The 22880-nt window shown below is 41.3% G+C and overlaps 1 protein-coding gene across 1 annotated transcript in view; it reads left to right on the top strand.

The window, feature by feature from the left end:
* rims2a (regulating synaptic membrane exocytosis 2a) overlaps window positions 1–22880 on the top strand; it is a 145086-nt gene that overhangs the window by 17063 nt on the left and 105143 nt on the right. Inside the window, exons 3-4 of the mRNA XM_040117351.1 lie at window positions 16007–16217; window positions 16865–16876. Coding sequence (XP_039973285.1) covers window positions 16007–16217; window positions 16865–16876 — 223 coding nt within the window. The remainder of the gene's footprint in view (window positions 1–16006; window positions 16218–16864; window positions 16877–22880) is intronic.

The following is a 22880-nucleotide window of genomic DNA, read 5'->3' as shown; positions in this document are numbered from 1 at the left end:
GGGTGACATAAAAAATAAAAATAAAAAAAAACTATAGAGTTGGGTGAAAATTCTCTGAATGAAGAAAGATCCCCAGTTGGTTTTACCACAAGATGTGTGTTGCATTTACTAATTCTGGTCTGACATACTCAGTTCAATCCAAGGATAACTACTGTGAGTTTGGATAGCAGATTTATGGACTACAGGTGAACTTTAAATGCTAGCTTGATGGCTCTGCCTCTTGCTGTCAGTCCGTTGTATTTGACATTTGGGTGGCTACTATCTTAGTGGGGCTGGAGTTGTCCCACTCATTTGACATGTTCCTTTGTATATGGGCTTATTGTTTGGTGTATGACAAGGATTCATACAGTCAGCCCGATATGTGTATCCTGTGCGTGTCTTCTGCGATACTTTAAGTGCTTGTGAACTTCCATTTAATCAAAGCATTATGAAAATAAAAGATTTACTCTGGTTCTCCGGATGTCTCTTAAGATGCATAGTGGCATTTATTTTTTACCAAAGCTTCTCTAATCTGTCAGTTGATTTGACAATCTGTGGCTAAATGTTTTTGGCTGCAGCATCAATGAATTATTCTTCCCCTGTGCCAGGCCTTTACTTGCCATCTTCCACTGACTGGCTCTGAGTAAGTTCTGTTTCTGCTGCCCATCAGAAGATGTTAGGTGCACATTAGCTGTTGCTGGACCTTCTGTGGTGCATGTGACGTGTTGCCAACCTTGTTCTGGTTGTGGGGGAATCTGATGATTCAGGGCTCGTTGTACAGCTGTCACATCAATGTATTTATCTTAACACAACTGTGACAAATGAGTAGTGGCTTATGGGTGTAAGAGAGATTGCACAGTTTAGAGGGAGGCATGTTTAAAGCATCTTAGAGTCCCCTTTCATTTCCTTTCCTTTCCTTTCCTCTCCTCCCCTTCTCTCTGCTTATTAGCAAAGATATCTTCAGAGGGCTCAGATTAATTAAATCTCTGGGATCTTACTAAAATGTTCGGGTCCTTGTGACAGCCCGCTGTGTAATCGTCCTGCTGCCTGTGCAGAACTAGCACCAAAAGGCTACTGAAGATTGCTTTTTAAACTTCTCAAACTTTCACAAACAGTCCAGTTTCAGTTATTTTCTCTCCCTCATCTCTCCTCTTCAATCTGCTACTATTATCTGTTGTGTCAGTTTCAAAAGGCATTTTACATTAGCACAGGCATTAAATCAAAATGGCATAAAATAACTGGTTATATATTCCCTCATAAAACTTAAATAATCTAGTTCTTAGAAGTTTATGCAGCACATCTGTCCACTAGAGAGCACTGTAGTATCAGTCTTTTTTAGACCTGCCTGCTTCTTCAAGCAAAGCCAGTGAGGCAGAGTATGTGGAAATCTAAATACAGAACAAAATAACATCATAGACCAAAAATAACAGCAACATGTGGGTTTTTGAGACTTAAAACTGCCAGTCTCACATAAAAAAAGAGAGAATCACACATTGAAACATGGAGATGCTCTACACAAACGTATCCCTAACACTGTACGAGTGTGTCTTTTTTAATTTTGTGCGTGTTGTGGGTTCATGGGACGCAGAGTTCAGGTTAAAGAGATGGAAAACAGAGACTGTGTCTGCCCTGCAGGCCTCCTCAGCAGCCAGGATACTGAATACGTCACTTGTGACATTTTACACTCACTCATTTTACTGCCCCATGTCAAATAATACACTGTGAACCCACCCACACACATGCACACACACACACACACACACACACACACACACACACACACACACACACACACACAGGCAGACACACACAGACACAGATACTCACATATGCACACGTAAGAGATGGTTATGGTTACACGCACATACACACAGGTGAATGCATAGACGGATACTCGCACACACACACACACACACACACACACTCTGTCCGGCAGCTGTCCAGGCAGGCAGGCAGGCAGCAGGCTCCATCAGATAAATATGAGGCTTGTAATGCGACCACAGAGACGGGGCTGATGGGATCAATAAAGAACGGCACTGCAGGTCATCGGGTGAACGCAGCGAGAGGATAAATATGGACTGGCTCATCGGAAAACAGAGCAGCGAGACTGATGGGTACACAGGACTAAATCTTCTCTCGTGTGTTCTCTCACTCATCTGACACAGATCAGACAGACAGATTTCTTGCTCTGCTGTGCTCTACTTCTAGCTAGAGTAGACTGTTTGGAGGCTTCATTGCTGTATTCTGATGCTCTGCATGAGAACTTTTTTTGCCTCAGTTCTAGCTTGGGAGTTTAATGGCAGCCACCAAGCGTACACAGTAGGATTAGTCTGAAGTATTGGATTTTTACTTGATGGAATATTGTTTTCAGTGGACTTTGTATTCATTTTCCAGTAGATTATCAGGCACCTGTTATCTGCCTCTGTATAGGAGTAGTATGTAACTCTACTTAAAGGAGCTCCTAACGGTTTTATAGGGGAGAATTTTAGGATCACCTGGCTTGAAAGCTGTTTCAAAGGCTTTTCAGTTCTGGAGTAAAAGAACATTTAGTTTAATTTACTGCTTTTAGCTCCTCAAATATGAGGAGGATTTGCTTTCCTCAATATGTTTTATATCATTGTAATTTGAATATCTTTGGATTTTGGACTGTTAACAGGACAAAACTGACAACATGAGAATGGACCTTGGGCCCTGGGAAATCTTGATGAACAACATTTTCTCAGCAATTGATTGAAAACATAAATAGATCAGTTTATAATGAAATTAACCCTTAGTCCCAGCATTAAAGAAAAAAAAAAAGTATCAGATTGCTCAAACAGAATCCGACAAAATTCAATTAACACATTCCATTTCGCACAGCTATATAAAGCTGACTATGTACTTAACACAAGTGGTGATGAGGTGTGTGATGCTTCTGATGCGTCACTGTCAGCTGCAACTTGTCTCCGTTTTGCTTAAAGTGACATCTGCTCCTAAACCAGGAAAGAGTGGCTGAACTGGCAGCACCAGTGTTGGAGGCTAGACAGATGCTAGACAGTCATCTGGTGGTTGCTGTGCGTGCGTGCGTCCATCTGTGCGTGCGTTTTTGAATGTTGTCTGTGCTGCCTTGGTTATTCTTGGTGCACCTAAAGATAATTCCACATGATAAATGTGTAATGTGAAGACTATGCATTTGTAGTGACAATGTATATGACGCTTGTAACACTTTGGTCATCGGTCATGTGGTCATTAGAGGGACAGATGTTGTCAGACACAGTCATAGAGGTTTGTTATTTTCTAGCCTTCTGGTACTGATTTCATCTGTTTCACCATTATATACAAAATATAGAGTTTATTAATGAAATTCAAACAGTCAACAATATCATCTGATAATGTTGACGTACAGACAGTGGTAGATAAAACACGATGATTTGTAGATTAAAATATATGCCCAGTTTTGAAGAACCACATAGCTAATGGACAACATATCTAAAAAGTCAAAATATTGCTTTTATAGAATGGATCAGTAAACATGTTATGAATCGTAAGACATCACTGAATAGTTATATAACATATATTTTGTGTGCTAATAAGTTCTATTTATTTTAAAAAAAAGCAGCTATGTGTGAGATCTAGGCCCCACACATGCATCATTGTCCCTCTATTTATACTCTATGTGTCCTGCTGCCTTCAGATGCCTGCGGGGATTTTAATGAACTGAAGGAGAAACTTTTCATAAACTATAAAGCAGCTGTGGAGAACACATACTGTAAGAATCACTCATACTAATTTATAGAAAAAATGCAGACTGATTTACCAACGTTCTGTTTTTAACACAATAAATGTTAATTTTTTAATGCCGGAGAGTGATTGAGTGAGTGATTAGTTAAATTTTGCATTTATTTCCATTTTAAGCATTATTCCATTATTGCTATGCATTTGCTTTGTGTATTTAGTTTGCTGCAGCTACAAAATCACTGGGAAGAAAACCCCGGACCTGAAGAGACACCTTAAGGTGCACCACCAGAAATTGCAGTCACCTAACGTTAAGATGTTAAATAAAGTTAATTTACTTTTAAAGCCATATTAAGCCAGCTACTAAAGGCAGTGGTGTAACTTTATCTGTTAGCATCTCACAACAATGGGACTTTGCTACATTACTTGCAAATGGAGATTTAGTCTTCCTGAAGGTCAGCATCCCAGTCAGTTATGTTGGCCAACCTTTTGCTTAAGACAAGTTTCTTTGCTTTGGTGTATGAAACATGTTATCAACCTTAAAGCACGTGCAACATAATAGCCACACACATTTAAGGTCTTGTTGAATTTGAATGGGTCCGTGATAGCTAAATATAGTCTATTTGAGACCTCTGCTGGTTATTTAAAATGCACAGCATATAATGTAGAAGATTATTTTGGGCTTGAATAAAGTCTGATGGGCAGTAGTTAGCTGTCTAGTACTTGGCTTGCTTTGTGTGGAAAGAGGTTCCACATATTTTCTTTACAAATGTATTTAGTATACAACCTATCATAAGCACTTACTGTATTTACACAGTCTAGTACAACACAACCACTAAGGCCTACAGAATTGCAGGATAAAATCAACACTTTTCTTGCGCAGTCCTGACAGAACTGAACATTATGAAGGTAGGATTAATTTCAGGGCTGTTGTACAAGGTTCTTTTTGATTGTGAAGGGTTTTCATTTTTCTGGCTACTTTCTGATTGTCTCATATTGCATGAGTTAGATTGCATTAGGTCTTCTAGTGTTGTTGCGTCTTTCCAGACTTAATTCTTAAAAATCAGTTGGATAAAGTCTTGTTTGAAAGCAGTTTGCTGAAGTTTTGCTAAAATGCTCATTCTTGGTTTGACTAAAACTAAACTAAAATGTCAAATGTTTCATCAACTAAAACTAGACTGAAACATAACTAAGACAAGACTAAAATGTCCAGAATTTTAGTAAAGTACCCAGCTAGCAAAATGAAACTTCCAACATATGCCTGAGTCCTTGGTTGGGGTCTGGCCCATGTACCTTCACATCTAGGCTGGTTCTGGTTGTTATCCTGCAGTATTGGTTGACAGCCAGGAATATTTTTCTCTGCGTGCGCCAGAATTATGTATATTATGAATATGTAGCCCAAGTATTCACCAGAATAACAGAGTTACAGAAGTTAATATACTGTATGTGAGTGTGTTTTATATGTTCCACCACGAGATTGAAGATGTAACTGATAAGCTATCCAACATAAAAAAGTGGCCTGCTTTATGGCTGAATGAAAGATGTGGTTTTAGTTGTTGTAGTTGTTTTAGGCCCACAATCTGCTATTTGATGACCACTGATATAGTCTATCGACATCTATTAGAGGGCCTATATGTAAGTTTTCTTACCAGCCTAAGATGGTTTCTTGCCAGGGGTGGGTGGTGGTGGCATTGGTGGTGGTAGTGATTGTCCCTTGCCAAGAGCTTCAGCCAGAAGAGGTTAGAAAACGCCCTCTGAGCAGTGTTACTTCTTCATCCTCTCATGCTGGACTGGGGGCAGACTGGACACTACAATGACTCACTATCGGAAAGTAGTATTATGAGACGAGACCGGCTGTGTCTAGCTGATTATCTCGCTAACTTCAGTAGAAGAAGTGATAGAAATAGAAGGAAAATAAGAGTTAACATTGGCGTTGTGTTGCACCGCTGGAGACAGCTCTTGGCGAGTAAATGAATGAAATTTGGTGCTGAACTCGCAACGTTTCATCAAGACTGACAGTTGTTAATACTGACGTTGCACCTTTTAAAGGAGAACACTCTAAAAACATAAATCGTTTCTTTAGCATGGATCCTAAGACACAGACATATACAGTACTGTGAACAGTCACTGAAGTAAGGGGGTCTTTGGTAGATTGAGTCTTTACACCTTATGGAGCTTTTGTGTTCACTGATTTGTAGTCTTTAACAATGTGGGTCCAGGATGTGTAGGTAGTAATACAAGAGTAATACTGATTGGGGGGGTCAGACCAGGAAACATTGTGTCATCTCCACTTTGTCCTTATACTATCAAGAGAAAAAAATCTGTTCACTTCTTGTTACCGATTAAAAAGATGTTGGTGTTTTTTTGTTCTTGAACTTAAACAAAAATATAAAGTCAATATTTTCCTATAGTGCTTTTATCACATCATCGCTGTAAAACTATAACACAATAAATTATGTCCTGGTTGGAACTGCCCCCTGCAGAAAAACTTCATTTACCTTCAGCAAACTGAACTGAGCACTGTCTCTGTCTTTGGTGAAAACGAACTCACACTTGTTGCAAAACAACAACGATCTATATCTACAATGACAATTTTAACATCAGTAACTTGAACAACAACTACATCGGAAAGTTCTACAACTCTGTGGATACAACACAGTTTCAAGTTGAGCTTCAACTGCGAAGTACGACTGCTCTCTTTGTTGCCAAGACAAGCAAAGACAAAGAAACCAGTTGAGATTTTCTCATTGACCTGGAGAAACTCTGTTGTGTGTCACTGTGCTGCCTACCCTATTGTTTATTCATATTTTGTCTAAAGCTTCAATACATTTGCATACTGTTTGTTTAGTTAATGCATTAAAATCATAACAATTTCTTACATCCAGTAAGCCACATAGAGAAATACAGAACTTTTAAAATATTTTCAATTTTTTGAATTTTGAATAGAAAAGGATGATTTTTTTAATTGCAGTGATGTTTCTTGGGCAAAAATGTGCCAAGAATGTATCTTTTTTCATTTCACTCAGTATATGAACAGAGTGAAATGAACACACTAAGATACTGTATGGCACTTCCAGTTCAGTGGCTCTCAAGGAGTTTCATGGTGTTCTGTCCTTAGACTAAAGTAGATTCAACTGTTTAAATAAATGTACCTGTTGTATTAAGGTGGGACTGGAATTTTAGCCTTGAACTACATGACCTGTATGTTTCTTTTTGTCAGGCATCTTGGCCAATGTAGTTTACTGCAGGCCTTTAACGGCCAAAGCAGTACAGGCTGCACTGCAGCCGGCTGCACTGCAGCTGCAGTACTTTGTACAGGGCCTCAGAGATGCCATCTACTCTGCAGTCACTGAGATTAAGTCTCTCAAAGAGGAAAACAAGGCTCTGAAGGAGCAAGTCAACCTGCTGGAAAATGGGTGGAGGCAGATGGAGAGCCAGCTCCAAGAAAGAGCCCAGGCAAAAAGATGAGCTCCTCAAAAGACTCATCAGAAAAAGTCAGGCTCGCACTAAAGCGTACATAGACTGCTTGGCCCTGTTCACTCAAAAAGACCAAGACCTAAAGAGGAGTGAAGAACAGTGGAAGACCAGTGACGCACTGCAGGCAAGCCTGCAACAGGAGCTGGCTCGGAGAGACGAAAGCTGGAGGAGGAAAGTGCAGCAAGTGGCAAATCAGAGGAACCTGCACTGCACTCAGGTACGATGCCTCAGCCGATGCTTTCACCACAAAATAATGGCCAGCTTGTTTCAGAATGCCTGGGATTTTGATTTAGGATGCTGAATAAAAAATAGAGTTTTGATCTTTTCAAAAGCTTGTCAGCAATACAAAGGAACAGGAGGTGAACATGATTCAAAACGAGCAGGAGGAGAACAAGATTCATAAGGAACAGGAGGTGAACATGATTCAAAACGAGCAGGAGGAGAACAAGATTCATAAGGAACTGGACTAGAACAAGTTTCAAAATGAGCAGGAGGAGAAGAAGATTCAAAGGGAGGAAAAGATGGAGAACAAAGACAATGAGAAGGTGGAAGAGACGACAAAGAGGAGTGAAGATAAACAAAAAAATGAATGAGAAAAACAGAAGAAGCCAAAGAAGAAGAGGGGGGAGAAGGGGAAGAACAGGAGTTAGCCACAGCAGAACATCCCTCCCCCTGAAACCCCCACCCCTCTCCCCTTTCTCACTTCCTACATTGCCCACTCCCCAGACCCTCCCTTCCCCATTCGTACCCTATACCCCTACAGCCCCCAACCCATCCCTGCTTCTGCGTGTATCACATATTGTAAACATGTAAACTGTTCTATACAGTTCTATTGAAGTGAATTACATCTGCCTGTGTTTGCCTCTCTGAACATAAATATAGAATTCATGGCTCTCATCAAGTACTAGTGTTTAGTTTGGAGGAACAGATCAGATATGATAATGTTCTCTTTCTATCTTTAAATATGTCACTGGTTTTAGTCTTCAAGTGACAATAGGAGTTACCATATTGCGACTCTTGGAGGTATGGAAAGAGAGTCACAGTTTTCTCTGGGAATTTCTCTTTCAAGTCTGTTTGTGGCTCATTTTAGTGAAGAAATGAGTCTTAATGCCCTAAAAGAGCACAGGGTCGGCACAGTGTACTCTGACAACATAGAGAATCAAAAGTCAAATATCATTTGGATGATCTGATTAAAACAGGCCTTTCCCTAATGGTAACAATCTGAATCAACTGTGTTCACTGTTCTAGAAAAACTTCCACGTCTGGCCATCAAATCTCCAAAAAGTGCCCCTGTCCAGATACTTTTGTCTACCTTTGGTTTGGGGCTTCTTTGTGGTTTTGGCTATATACCCTTTGGTTCAATTCAAGGGGAATCTTAATGCTAAAGCATACAATATATTTTGGACAATAGTGTTCTTTCAACTTTGCGGCAATGGAGACAGCATTTCCTGTTTCAACATGGCCTCATGCACAAGAAAGAGAAGAAAGTTTTTTCCTAATTTGGTTTGGAAGAACTGGACAGGACTAAAAAATAGAATAATAAAAGCAATATGCCATAATATCCTCACAGAATGATCTGCACCTGTAAACTCCTTCCCAGTGCACCTGCCTTGTCTTAAGCACTGACCAAGCCACTCCAAGACCAGGTCACTGTGAATTTGTTTCAGCACTTGAGGACGGAGCCTGTGTATTTTCACTGTGTTAACTTTCCAGACCAAAACATAGGGATAACTGTCCTGCAACTCTCCTCACACTGTTATACTCATCAGACAGAGGGTAAATGCTTCTGTTTTGGTTACAACGTGGCCTTTTCTCTGACATCTCCTTCAGGACAAACTTGACAATTTCTCAGTAATGGTGTGGTTGTCTCTTCATTTTTCATCCGTCAAAGTTTTCTGGTGTGTATTTATTTTTACAGCCTCATGGGGCTGCTGTTGAGCCCATAGGCTTCTAGTCTTTAAGTCTTTTTGAAAGACTGCTGCTCAAATGTCCCTCAGCTGGACTGCTCTGCTTGCTGGTTACTCTGAACCATTGTAGATGCTTTTCTATGCTTCTGGGAACTGGTGGGCTTGTGCTGGTGGGGGCCACAATCCATTATGGATTTCTCTTAGAAAAACTCCCAGTCCTCAATACAAACTTGCATTAGGGAGGTGGACTAACACTTGGGATCCACCCTCTTGTTGTAGCAGGCCAAAGTGCCATAAAAAGTAGTGTTTGTCAATGCTACTACACAGTATGAGAGAGGGTGTTACTCACATGAAGCAGTCATTTCTAAGCTTAATTGCGTCCAAATCAAACTTTGTCATTTAAAGTCACTCTGAATGTTCATTTCATTTTTTCATGTTGTTTAACTCATTACCGTTATCATCAGTGCATTGTCATCTTCATCAAATCATCATTTATAATATCCTGAATATTATTCATATTATAGTTTAAGTATGATTTATGTCATACACATCTTTAGTATTATCAGTTGTGTCAGTATTCTGTGTCTTTTAGATTGTTTTTCTCATCTCTTTGTGTTCTGTATGCACTGAGCTGTGCACACTTTTTTATTTTTTTATGTTTTAGGATCAAAGAAGAACCAAAGCCTCAGCCGGCACAGTAAGTAAACTGCATTACCCAGAGTGCTCTAGGCTTTGACACTTCTTCCTGTCAGTCAGTGCTGTGTGCTTCATGTGGCTTTCTCCTCTTTGGCTGGGAGGAAAATGAAAGAAATGTCACTAATGTCATGGAAAGCTGCGGTGGTAGCATGATGACTGCACAGTGGCATTTTATTTTTGTAAGTTGTGAATGACTAGCATTGGCCAGATTGTTGAATTTAGTGCTGGGCACTAAACAGCCGACTTCCATGACATTAATGATACAGCTTCTCCTTTCAACCAGCTTTGTTATAGCCAGGCCCCCAAACCCTTTACCCTTGTCCCTGGTCTCTAACTGGCTGCCCATTCTCATCCAGTGTGTCATCTGCACTCCAATTGGCTTGTGCAGCCTCGTAATCCAACCACAGGTGTGGACTAGATGCACCTGTCCTGCTCTACCGAACTGTAGCTGCATTTTGACTAAATCTATCTGCGGGGCTAACCAGTCTGACAAAAACTGACCCCTACCGGACCATCAAGCTGGAATAAATGACACTCCGGTTACCTTCCGCTGAGCATTTGATGCAGCTCTCATTTCCATTGGCTGTAGAGCTTTCCTGCTTCTCCTCTCCTATCCTGTACTGTAAGGCTGTCATATCATCTTTCTTTCTTCTTCTGTCTCTCTCTCTGTATTTCTGACACTGTGTCTGGTTGTCACCGTTCCACTAATCGCCGCTCTGCCCGTGTCCTGGCCTTTTCCTCTCTCTGCGCTGGTTGTAGTGAATGTCCCTGCTATTGCTCACTTCTTAGAAACTGGCGTGCCTCCTAAAAACCCTTTTCAGGACAGATTGTTTTCTCCCATGATGACTCATTGCGATGTTTCAGTCACACTTTGCTTATTTGAACAGGTGGTTTCCCTTTAGTGGGATCACTGAGCTGGTAAATAACGTTCTTCAGCCCCAGCAAAAGTCCCAAAATGACAAGGATCCTGAGCCAGACGCGTAAGTAATAGCATAGACCCCTTTTGATCTCCTCCTAGCTGGCACAAACATACAGTGATGACCCCAGCAGATGGATGTGCAGTGTGTTTTACCCTAGTGGATATTAGAATATTTTATACAATTTCTCTGCATGTTTATTGAAGCATATGAAAGACTGATGGTGTGGGATTGATGTGCCACAATGAATTCTACTTTTATAAATGACATAATGATCTCTGGGGTGGAACAAGTAACAAGCTGTTCAGCTCAACAGAGGACAACAGATACTCATATATGTTTATGTATTCCATCTGTTTATTTTATGCCATGAAAAAATGGCGTAAAATAGAGTTCATTACATCTTGTTGTATACCACTCTGAGCAATTCCTCTTAAATTCTTGTCATTTGATCTGTGATTAAAACACTCGAAAAGACAATGTTTTGGCTAATAAATTCCTATCGCTGATTGGATGCTTTTTTTGTTACACTTTACATATGTCAAGTCAGTTTTATTCTTTTTAATCAGTGACTAATTTACACCCGCCACCCCAGATGAAAGTAGTCATTGCTCAGGTACAACAGAGAAGCAGCTGCGCTGGACCCAAGTTACGTGAGACTGGTTGTGGAAAGATACTGTATGATATAAACTGGTTTGTAGAGTTAAGCTGGACTTGTTTTTGGTCTTGTCTGAAAAAAAAAAAAAAAAAGAAAGAAAAAAAGAACTTACAACTGCTGTAGCAGTCAGTGGCACCGACTGACAATGCCCTAATTAGGAAGGAATGTGTGCTTGTAATTTTTGGTTTGCTACCAGTGTTGTGGAGAGCATAGGGGAAAGAGTTTTAGGCGACTGTATGTAACTCCTTATGCATATATATTTATTTTCACCTATTTGATTTATTGGTATTTTTACTCCTGGAGTCAGTGGTGGTGAGTAGCCTGAGGCGGTGGTCACTATTCTATATTTTACAGTGTGAAACCTTTTTACCAAAACTGCACAGTGAATAAGTCCTTAAGATATTGAGCAGTGGAGCTCTTTCTCAATTTAATCCCTATTTACTAGCGCTCTGTTTTCTTCTCCCACCATTTCATTGGAGTGTTATAATTCTGTGGAAAATTGATGCCCTCAATTTGTGCCCTCAAAATTTCCCATAGCGCAACAAAAAAGTAGGGTCCATTTCAGGTACGCTGCTTTTTGCCAAAGATGCAATTCGTCACCTTTACAGTCATGTGACAAGACAGTGATGACACAAAATGATGATGAATATTGCTAAATGCCTGAAATTGATATTCTCTACTCACTATAGAGTAAACTATTGAGTGTTTATTAAACAACAAACAATGAATGAGTGATTTTGGACTCACTTTCACATTTTATGAAAAGTTAATAACATTGATAATGATTCTGTTCCATTAAGCTTCTTAGTAAGTCATGCATGGACCATCATGACCAATACCAGGGCCCTGGAACATCGGCACCACAGTGTAGTGCAGCCATCATTAATGTTATGATGCCTTGGACCACTGAAAATATCTGCTTTGACATTGTGCCTGGTAGCTAACTGGTGTAATATTCAAACTGGAACTCAGCCTTCGTTAATGTTGTCAACTACACTGGGCTTATCCCGCTGCATGTCAAAACGTATCGTGGAAAAGGTCTGCTGGTAAAGGGGTGTTGGAGGCCACAGTGGCCCCTTTTACAACACATGCTGGAGTGAATGGACTTACGCAGCGTGAAGTGATTTTTCATTTTCCCAAAATGCATAACAAATTAGTCCCAAAGTAATTCATACGTTTATATGACTGTGTGTAATGTAAAAAGGTTTTCTCCCACTGACAAAGCCACAGATGTTATATCATCCAACTAGCCTATTTTAGCTTAATTTTGTGGCTTTTAAAGTCGGCAAAATACAGCGTACGGTTCAGTGTCACCGCTCTCAGCAACCTTGTTTCCTGCACCAGCTTTTCCTGCAGCAGAAAAGCTGGTGTTAGAAAAAAAATAAATACAAATCTCCGACGCACCCACCGTATGCTACATGCTCAGCACCAACCGGCACCTAGAAAAAGCTTGCAGCTGGCTTGGGCAAATAGTAGAACAGCTAGCAAGTTATAGACAGATATTTTTTCTCAAAAGCTAGGGGGAGAGCCAAACCAGAGCAGAAAGGAGAAGGAATGTTGGACTTATAATTCGTCAGGTGGCCAGAAACTCGACTCCAGATTAATGGTAATGTTGTTCTGTATCTGCTAGTTGTGTAAATAGACGACTGCTTGTTAATGTGTTAGCCGCACCACCTTTGTAGGGTGATATGTCAGGGCAGTGGGTTTGTTAGCTTGTTGTGGAGTTCTTCTGTTGCCAAGTGGCCAAAAAATCAATTAATGTCACGTTAGCTTTAAGTCAAGAGAACTTTGTTATTTATGACTGTTGAAAACAGAAACACAGCCTCAATTGTATCACTTGATGTTGCTTCAGACTGGATGTATTCAAGGTTTTACCGTCCCTTTAAATCAATGATATCACAGTTAGGTGCGTAAGTATTTGGACAGTGACACAATTTTCGTAATTTTGAAATTTTGTTAGTTGCATTTGGTCATGTTCATGGGTTCCAGAGTTGACTGTAAAGGATTTTCATCCAAGTATCAAAAATATTCCCTCTATTTACAATAATGTTGGTTTGTCCCATGACTTTTGATCTTCTGAAGATGAGGGACTATGTATAATAATGGCTGTAATTCCTAAACGGTAAATGCAATATTTTTTTTAAAACACACTGAATTAAAGCTGAAAGTCTAAATTTCAGGCAAAATTACGAAATTGTTTCACTGTCCAAACAATTATGTACCCAAATGTATATAAGCCAGTTAAAACACTCTAATGACACTTATGCTTTCAGTTCCAACATGATTTAGGATGACAGAGGAGTAAATATTCAGCTCAGTTTGTAGCAGAAGTAGAATCCAGAGTCCTGTCGAGAGCTTGTAGTTCAGCCTCACTGTCATATGTCCAAGAGAGAGGCTCACGTTACCGGCTGTGTGTAGCTGCTCTGGTGCGGCCCTGAGGTAAGAGAGCCCCGATACGCCAGCATGGGATGGGACAATGAGCAGCGTATGATTACTCGTCAGCAGTGTCACCTATATTTGACCGTGTTTGACCGAATAAGTAAAACCTTTGGAACGGGCACTGTGTACCAGCTGCCTGCTGCCCCTTCAGTCTACCCTTGCTCCACATTTATCCTCTGTTTTCTTCTTCATGCTTCACTTGATAACTCATTTGCTCTATTTAAATCGTCTTCATACCTTTCTCTTTACTTGTGAGCTCTCGCCTTTACGTGGATTCTTTAGTCTCAACTTAATCTGTTCATCCTTGCTCCCCGGTATCTGTCTCAGTGCACATCTTAGAATCAACACAGTTAATATAGACCACAGTCAAATTTGTAAAACTTGTTTTTATAACCTTTATTTGGCCCCCCAAGAGGTGAGCGAGCATTACAGTAAGTGACCTGATACAGTGGAAGGGAGAAGTAATCATTGGTTATATTTAACAGCTCTTTTCAGTGACCTTGTCTGGGCCTTAGCCCATGTAGTGGCCCAGGATTGAGCGTATCTCTCTGTAAACGTTCGAGTGGAAACGGAGATTAAGTGAGAATAAAACATGATTGTTTTTAGTCTTATTTCCTTGATCCTCGGAGACAGTGGCTTTACCTCTTGTATCACAGTCTTCATCACTCTGTTATCAGGCCTTCTGTCAGTAAATGAGATTTGGTGGGATGTGTTAAACAAGGCTACATACTAATCTCTGCTTGGTAAACACACAAAGGCTGTGACACAATTAGCCCTTTAATCCCTGAGTGGGTACAATAAGGGGCATGCCATCGGCACTCTATCTAATGTTAAGATCGCACAGAGACTTGCTCATGCAAACCACACGCAGAGGCCGTCTTCAGGTGGTGTGTGGCCATTACATTTTGGCTCTAAAGGGTCTGGTTGTGGGTAAAGGAAACATGTTTATCTCAAATGCAGAGCTGTATGTGGTAAAAGGATAGCGCTGCTCAATAATTCACAAGTGCTAATGAATGTTGCAGGGGATATGTGGGGCGAAACCAATTCTAATCGCCATATTATGAAGTCAGCCCAGTGTTTAGTTTCCAAGGAGACACTCAATTGACATGTGTCATACAAAATGCATGCGAAGAGTCCATGCAGGTTTTTCAGTAGCCCTCTCAGGAGTTGTCGGGAATTAAGGATCTACTGTATAAGAGCAGGTGTAACGTATCAGCATGAGGCCATCTATAGGACACAAAAAATAACGCAATAGTTACTGCACTGGTTTAAGGCAAACAGGATGGTGGGCTCTACTGTGTGTGACCACCAATGATTTCCTATAAGTAATACAATAGAGAAATACTACCTGTGTGCACCGGTAATATCATTATCCAACAGTATGGCTCTAGGTGTTCTCTGTCTCACCTTACGACTGTCCTGATATAGAAACACAGGTGCAAATGATTCATTTAACGCAGGGGAACCTGAGAAAGTGGATTTAAGTGATGTTCTTAAACTTGGAAAGCAAATTTGATACCCACCCCTTGTTTTGGAACAGGTGCGATATCGAAGGAGGAACTCAGCCTAGGACCTTCCGGGGTCATGGTTATCTGCTTTTCCTTCCAAAATCTCACACACTGCACACGTCTGAGGTTATATCAGTTAGTCAGCCGCTAGTAGGAGCTTATTGTGGAGGTGTGATTTTGAGAAAAGAACTTAACACGTAATTCAGGGTGGTGGGAAAAAGGATAATTCTGATGCGAGGTTTTTGCCATAAACATGTGCATTTGTCTGCCAGTTACACTGTAACAGAAAAATTAATATTAATTTATCCTCTATGTCACGACTGATTACACAAAAAATCAAAAATTATATTAAATTATGCATAGTTGTTTCTCTAAAACATTTAAAGTAAAACACAACACTTTTTGGATAAAATCATTTTATATACTGGGTCCTTAGCTTAGTATTATTCTGATAAATGTGTATTTTAAAGGGACATGCATTGCAAATTAGCTTGGGGTGTAAATGCTGTGGAATGTATCATTGGTTCATGCAATATACCTGTCCCTGTAGAAATAAACATTGGATCATTAAATCAAAGACAAACCTTATTTTTTAAACAGTGGGGTCCAAAAGTCTGAGAACACTTTCCCGTGGTCTCAGACTGTTGGACCCCACTGTAAGTCAAACCTCGTCTCCCTTTTTCTAATTATGTCCTTCACTTTTGCTTACAGGAAGTTGCACCAGCAGTTTGAATCATATAAGGACCAGGTTAAGAAGATGGGGGATGAGGCTAAGCAGGCTCAGGATCAGAAGAGCGAAGCCCCAACCTGCGGGATATGCCACAAAACCAAGTTTGCCGATGGCTGTGGCCACCTCTGTTCATATTGCCAAACGAAATTCTGTGCTCGGTGCGGAGGACGAGTGTCTCTGCGGTCAAATAAGGTAACGCTGGCTCACATGCTCAGTACTCAGCATTTATAAGGACACATACACACATGTATACACATACAGATGTCCCACCCTCGGGCAAATTTCTCCCTACGCTACTACTTGAAATCCAAGTTTTCGAAACACTGCAGTGACATCATAATCTGTGAACTGAGCCACCAGTGTCTCTAATGGCAACTCCTGTTTTTCAGATTATCACCTTCAGCTCCAGTCAGAGACTCTCTGCATGCTTGGGTTCAAATTCTGTTCACTCTGATGTACTGATTCACAGCTGTAGATTTCCTTTCAATGTTTACTGTAATTTACAGTTGTTCAATTTCACCACTGGAGGGAACTGTTCCTCTTTCTTTTCCCATAAAGGAACCTGATGGCTGCTTGTGTATGATGTGGCACTCCAGTGCCTAACTAACCTCTGTCAAATCCTCCCCTCAGACTAAGACAGAGCTTTTAGTGTTAGACCGCTTAAATTTCAATCATGAGCTTGAGTGTTTTTTTATGATGCTATCCAATCCTTTGCTGTTGGAGTATGTGAAAATGTTACCAGGACCTACTAATATCTCTCACAATCTCTTTCTCTCTATACCCCCCCCGTCTCCCTCTTCTCTTTCTGCTGCATTCCTGCTCTCATGGAATTGCAACAGGAGGACAAAGTGGTTAGCAAATCCTTTTCTGCGTTTCTTGGAACTGTGTCAGACCACAAACATTGTTCATGAAATGCAATGATATGTATATGTACACATACAGCAGCCGCACTGACATGAAAAAAAATCAAAAAAGTCCTGATCAAGCTTGCCTGTGAGTCTATCATGTTATGCTGAAATAAACACTGAAAAAACGTGAGCTCATTTAAAAAAAAAAAATGCTGTTTTTAAAAGGGTAAAAAATGTTTTCTCAAAAAGATATACAAAGAGTGTTGGGGGGGGGGGGGGTAATTAAAGGGATAAAGCTTAAACAGGACTCAAGGAATAAAATAGGCTATATAGGTTTGGGCTTGAGACTTAATTTTTAACTGAAAACCTGTATTACTGCACTGAATGACGTGGGTGCTTACCATCCAGGGAGGGTGTAGCGAAAAACGACATCCTTTTGCACTATGGAAGTTGTAGCATCCAGTATTTTTTAGCCCACTGCTACACATCTTTTGACTGTTTTTTTTTTTTTTTTTAATTTTGAGTACCCCTTCAAGCATAATATTGGCATTAAAAGTAGACCTTACTTTAAACATACAGGTGGTCATGAGCCAGCAAAGCTAACCTGGACTAATACTGTAGATTAATATTGTTTTGTAATGATAATAACTCAAACAAGCAGATGAAGGGAGTAGCTTACCTAACCAGACTTAGTTGCAACAACTTTGATCAATGAAATCACACACCCTATCCAAAGAATCCAAATCCAATGTTGACATGTAGTCCACGTGAGGTGTAAAAAAATATAGATCAGAAAGGGAAAGCTATCATGACTGATCTGATGGTATCGCACCTAACTAAACAACTTAAGCATCGTAAAGAGAGCTAGATGAAGATATCAGAGGGGTCATATCATTGTCGTTGTCCATGTATAACATAGACTTTCCAAAGTTGTCTCAGGTGTAATGTGTTCGTTTAGCTGTTGACTGTCAAACAGTAACTAAACAGTGTATTGCCCACACTGGAGGAAGGTACATACCAGCAGATTCCATTGAAACAACAGAGCAGCAAAAACACTGGGAGAGACCTCTGTTCTGTTGCTCCCTCCAGTTGTACAGGCTGCTATTGTTCCCTAGTAGATAATAGCTAGAGATCGGTTACCGTGTTGTACAGATGGTGTTGAGTAATAACAGTGGCAGCAGGCTGGCGATGGATGGTGATGGGGCATTGGCAGAGAGGCCATGGAATGTGCCTCTGAGGCAATGCCCACTACTTACCTACCTCGTGGTGGCCTGGCCTCCTGGCACTCAAGGTCAACTCTCCGTACAGACCATGAACACTGTTGTTCAAAATGTGGTTCAAAAATGAATTTAATGTCACAGTTTTTTCCAATTCAAATGCCCTCTAGATGTGTATACTGAGCTACAGCTGCAAAGCTCAGAGGAATATGCAGGAGTAAACATTTGATCCCAGTCCAAAGGAACATATGTGGCTCCTTTGGCAGCACGTAATCATTTCACTATATCTTTGCTTAGCAGAACTGCCATATCTAAGATAGTTTTGCAGATACGCCTTCAGAATGAGTTGAAAATCTAAGAAATTTCTTACTTACTTGTCTCCAGCAGCGGAGCAGAGTAAGTGTTTACGGCAGGATATAGAAGTTCAGATGAAAGGGTCAGTCAGAGGAATGGAGAGCCAGCATGGGAATGACCAGCAGGGGGTATGAAGGCTGTAAAAGGAGGTGGGTTAGTTCACTAGTCATAGACTAGTTATACACATAGAACCGTATAGTGTCATACACACAGTCTGTTCCCTTTTTCTCCAGTGTCTCAAGACTGACAGGGGCTTTTAGGAGCCGGCAGGGGTCAGCAGGGGCAAGCGTAAGCAGGGATTGGCTTTTAGCTGAGACGAGATGAAAGGATTATTTTACAGTTCTGTGGGGAGCTGAATTGCAGGTTGGCCAAGTAAACATCTGCGAGTAGTTCACAATCGACCTGATGTCAGCATAGGTGACTTGGGTTGGTTGTACAATCAGTTATTTTGCAGTTCATTATCTTGTCATCTGCATTTTAGATGAATGCCTAATTGAAATGTTTGTCTCGCCATTCTGACAAAGAGTAGAATAAGCCAGGTTGTTTTTGGGCAGTGAATGCTGATTTACGCTAACTGCACATTATTAGCCCATACAGAAGACTACACAGGGCATTAGTTGTTAGTTAGATTTGTGATACAGGACTATTGTGATATTGATTTCTGATTGTCCATGTGATCATAAATGGACAGAAGCCTTGATTACTGTGCCACCCGCAACGGACCACATTGTGATGTGCCTAACCAGCTTGTCTGAAAGCTTGCTTGTCAGTGAAAGAGGTGGCAGTGGTGAAATCTGTTCTTTTTTTCCGTCCGTCTACTCTTTCCCTCTCTCACAGATGGTGACAGCAGCGGCGAGAGAGATCTTGTTCGGTGAAACGGCATTGAATATTTACAAGTCTCTGTGTCTGGGACAGCTAGCAGAGCCATGGTACACTGGAATATGATATAGATGGACTGAGGGTTGAACAGCTGGTGAAGGAATGTCAGCTTTGAAAGATGGAGGGCGCTGCTCAGTAACCCTGTTTAGCTGAACCTATGACACACGTGATATAGTCACATCAATCATTGTTCCTTATCACAACAAGCTGAATAATAGATAGAAAAACACTGATAAAACATCTGTGTTGATAACAGTCACCACTCATTAATCGTGCCAGGCAGCTTAGCCTCTACTGTAGATACTTGAAGTACAAAGTACGGAGTGACTTTTTGGGGGCGAAAATATTAAACGCCTGTGATATAGATAAACTGTGTGTCAGTGTGGTGAAGTCTTCAGAATCCCTGCTTGTGGCGGTGGAGCTCCCCACCATTTCCTCTGATGTGGCTTCAAAAGGGCCCGGGGAATCAACAGTCTCTGGGGAGGAAGTCATTTGTGATTAAAGCAACTCTTGAAGACGTTACATGTGCTTCTCGGCCCCTCAACATTCCTGCTATAAAATCAAAGGGGGAAGGACTGCAGTATTTTAGAGGGACCTCTTTCAATTTTAAACAGCATTTTAGTGAGTAGCATGTTGTTGATTGTAGATTTGTGAGTCCCTGAGGAGGAGATATAAATGACTTATTCTTAAAATCCATGAAACATGTCTTCATACTTAACTAAATAACCTTGTCTAACTGTTTACTAGCAACGTTAATGTAAAGAGCTGTGAACTGCATGTAATGGTACAGTATCTTTGCAGTGATGTAGCGAGTGTTTGCAACAAGTTAGAAATGCCCAGAGTAAAATTAAATGTGTTATAATGTGTTGAGGGTGAAAGAAAATTACAGACCAAATGAATTCTCAGCTCCTAAAAGTGCTGGGAGTTGTGACAGCCATCGTTTGCCTCTCTACTGCAGAGCTTGAAAACATCTGGCTAAGTCTACATTTTCCTCAGCTGTATTCGAGATTTTTATAATCGCAGAAAGGCGCACAAACCCTGGCATTTTTTGCAGGGTACTATTGACTGCTTCACACTAGACGTCTAACATTTAACATTTCAAGTCGCTTTAATCCAATATCCACGAGACAGCACCCGGGCGCAGCGGGGTTTCTAGCCCCTTCACACTGTGGGACTCCTGGCCCCGTGATTCCATGGCCCTGAAATGCTCTGGCGACATAAGCCAGGACAGCTGAGGATGATGGCGACGACAGCGGCCGTGTTCCGGGGACATGGTCGCAGATCGGAGTTGGTCGGAAATGATCAAGTGTGCGCGTTAACGCGAACTCAGGGGAAGCTGTGCCGATCGGTTTCCTGCGTAGCCGCGTTTCTCTCGCTGTCTATTGGACGGCGGGAGCAGAGCTGGGACGCGCCGCATAAGTAATGAGCTCTCATCAACTCACAGCACAGCGCGGCTCTGACTCCGTAGCCTCTTCCGGATGAACTAATGGTGGTGGGAAACATAACGTGACTCTGAGGCGTTACTGTTCGGCTCACACGTTTTCCCCCTCGTAGACCTACTGACACTGACTCCGGGATTCTTTGCACGGCTTGATGGCTCCGTTGTAACGACTCAAGACTGGAACCTGTCTCTCTCTCTCTCTCTCTCTTTTCTTTTTTTCTTTCTTTTTAATGAATCGGCGTCTATTGGATTCTGTAACAGCTGTGTTGATAGAAACAGAGAGGAGGATCGCGTCGGACTCGGTCCGTTGAGTCCCCGGTATAACCTTCACGGTGTTCTCAGCTGCCGCCTGGACCCGGAGCTGTCCGCGGTGCTGAGAAAGGTCGGCGCAGTCTCGCCGTTGTCGGGAGCGAGAGCTGCGAGGGCTGCGAGAGCTGCGGACAGTCGTGTGAGCGCTTAGTGACGGCGATCGTTCTGCACGGAGTCACGGTTCTCCCTCAGCGGCACCATGGGTAAGCCGAGACGGCACGAGGCCGTGACTGCATCGCATCGTTCTGTCTGGGAGAAATGGGACCATGTCGGCACTCGCGGGGGAAATGCACCGCTGTAATTCCTTGCAGGAAATCGGCCCTTAGACGATCTCGGTCGCCTGCACCCTTTTGAAGATGGAACATTTCGTCCAGTCGTTTTAATGTTTTCAATGCAGTGTTTTACCGACCTTTATTTTTTGCTGAAAAATTTGCCTGACAGACACCAGCCATTTATATGTAAAACCCCTTGTTTTGAATCCCCACAGTATTTCCCTCCTCTTCCTCTGTCTCTTATCTTCAAACAAGGAACATAAATATTCATCAAGTCTATTCTTATTACTGGCGCGCACACTAAAATTAGAAGCTCATTAAAATGTAATTCACCACGTGCAGCCAGTGTTTGAGCATGTGAATGTAGGCCTCCCCTTCCAATCCCATTGGCCGCCTAATGAATCACACCAAAATCCCCCGATAACTTTTTATTCTGGAGAACTGCCTCAAAAGCCTATTTCCATATACAGCTTTCATGGAATTTATTTCTATTATTTATTTGGTTTAGGGCCACTGCATTATGCACCTGTGATGTAGAAGACGTGGTTAGAAGAAAATCTATGCAGGGATATGCACTATCAGAAATTAAAAATCCAGAGTTTTGCCTGTCTGGATATACATTGTTTGATGCCCTGCATGTGTATTGCAGTGTCTGTCACTGCAGCCCATCACCCTGTGTGGCCCCTAGCTGTGACAATAATTTGCTCTAGAGTTTAGTAGATTGTATCCTCATGTGTGCTTAATCGGGGATCAGTCCAGACTGGGATGTTCTGAGGAACACTTCCCTCCCTGAACATTGAGTCTTTAATGAGTGGTTCGGTTCACCTCAGTTCAGGTGTAGCAGAGAAACACCAAGGCAATATGATACCCTCGGCAGTTAATTTACTGCCACATCAATATTGCAGCATGTGCCATCTCTAGGCTTTACCTTTTTTTTTTGAAGATTATTTTTCTGGCAGTTTTTACTTTATTAGATAGCTGATAGGAGGCAGGGTGAGAGAAAAAAGATATGAAGTGTGTTTCCCTGATGGAAGCAAAGCATGGAGGTCATGGTTACACTATATGCATCTTAGAAAACTGGCCCACCAGGATGCCCACATCCTCTCTTTTAACTCTCAAATTAAATTAATGCGGCAGCGATGACAATCGCTACAAAAGTCCTCTCCAAATGTTAAAGAGCCTCCTGTGAAATAAGAAGTAATTTAGCAATTATATGACATATGCTCTTATGAATGAATGAATGTAAAATGAATGAATGTAAAAAAGTCATTGATTTAATTTAACATTAGAGCTGGTTTTTCCATTTGAGCACACTGTGATATGCCTGGAAGGATACTGCTGATTCACTCCGGAGCCTCTGTTAAGTAATGCTGTAGTGCAGTTTAATGGCCACAAGAGAGAGCCCATTGCGCTCTCTTACTGCAAATCCAGCCGGTTTGCCTCTGTGTGTGCAAGACTCCTTCAGGAAAAATTTGAATGAAGCAGACAAAAAGGGAACATCTAAAGTTCACTGCTGAAGGGTACATATTATTTTC

Source organism: Xiphias gladius, chromosome 22 (genome assembly GCF_016859285.1).
Source record: "Xiphias gladius isolate SHS-SW01 ecotype Sanya breed wild chromosome 22, ASM1685928v1, whole genome shotgun sequence".
Lineage (NCBI taxonomy): Eukaryota > Metazoa > Chordata > Actinopteri > Istiophoriformes > Xiphiidae > Xiphias > Xiphias gladius.
This window is presented reverse-complemented; position numbering and strand designations above follow the sequence as displayed.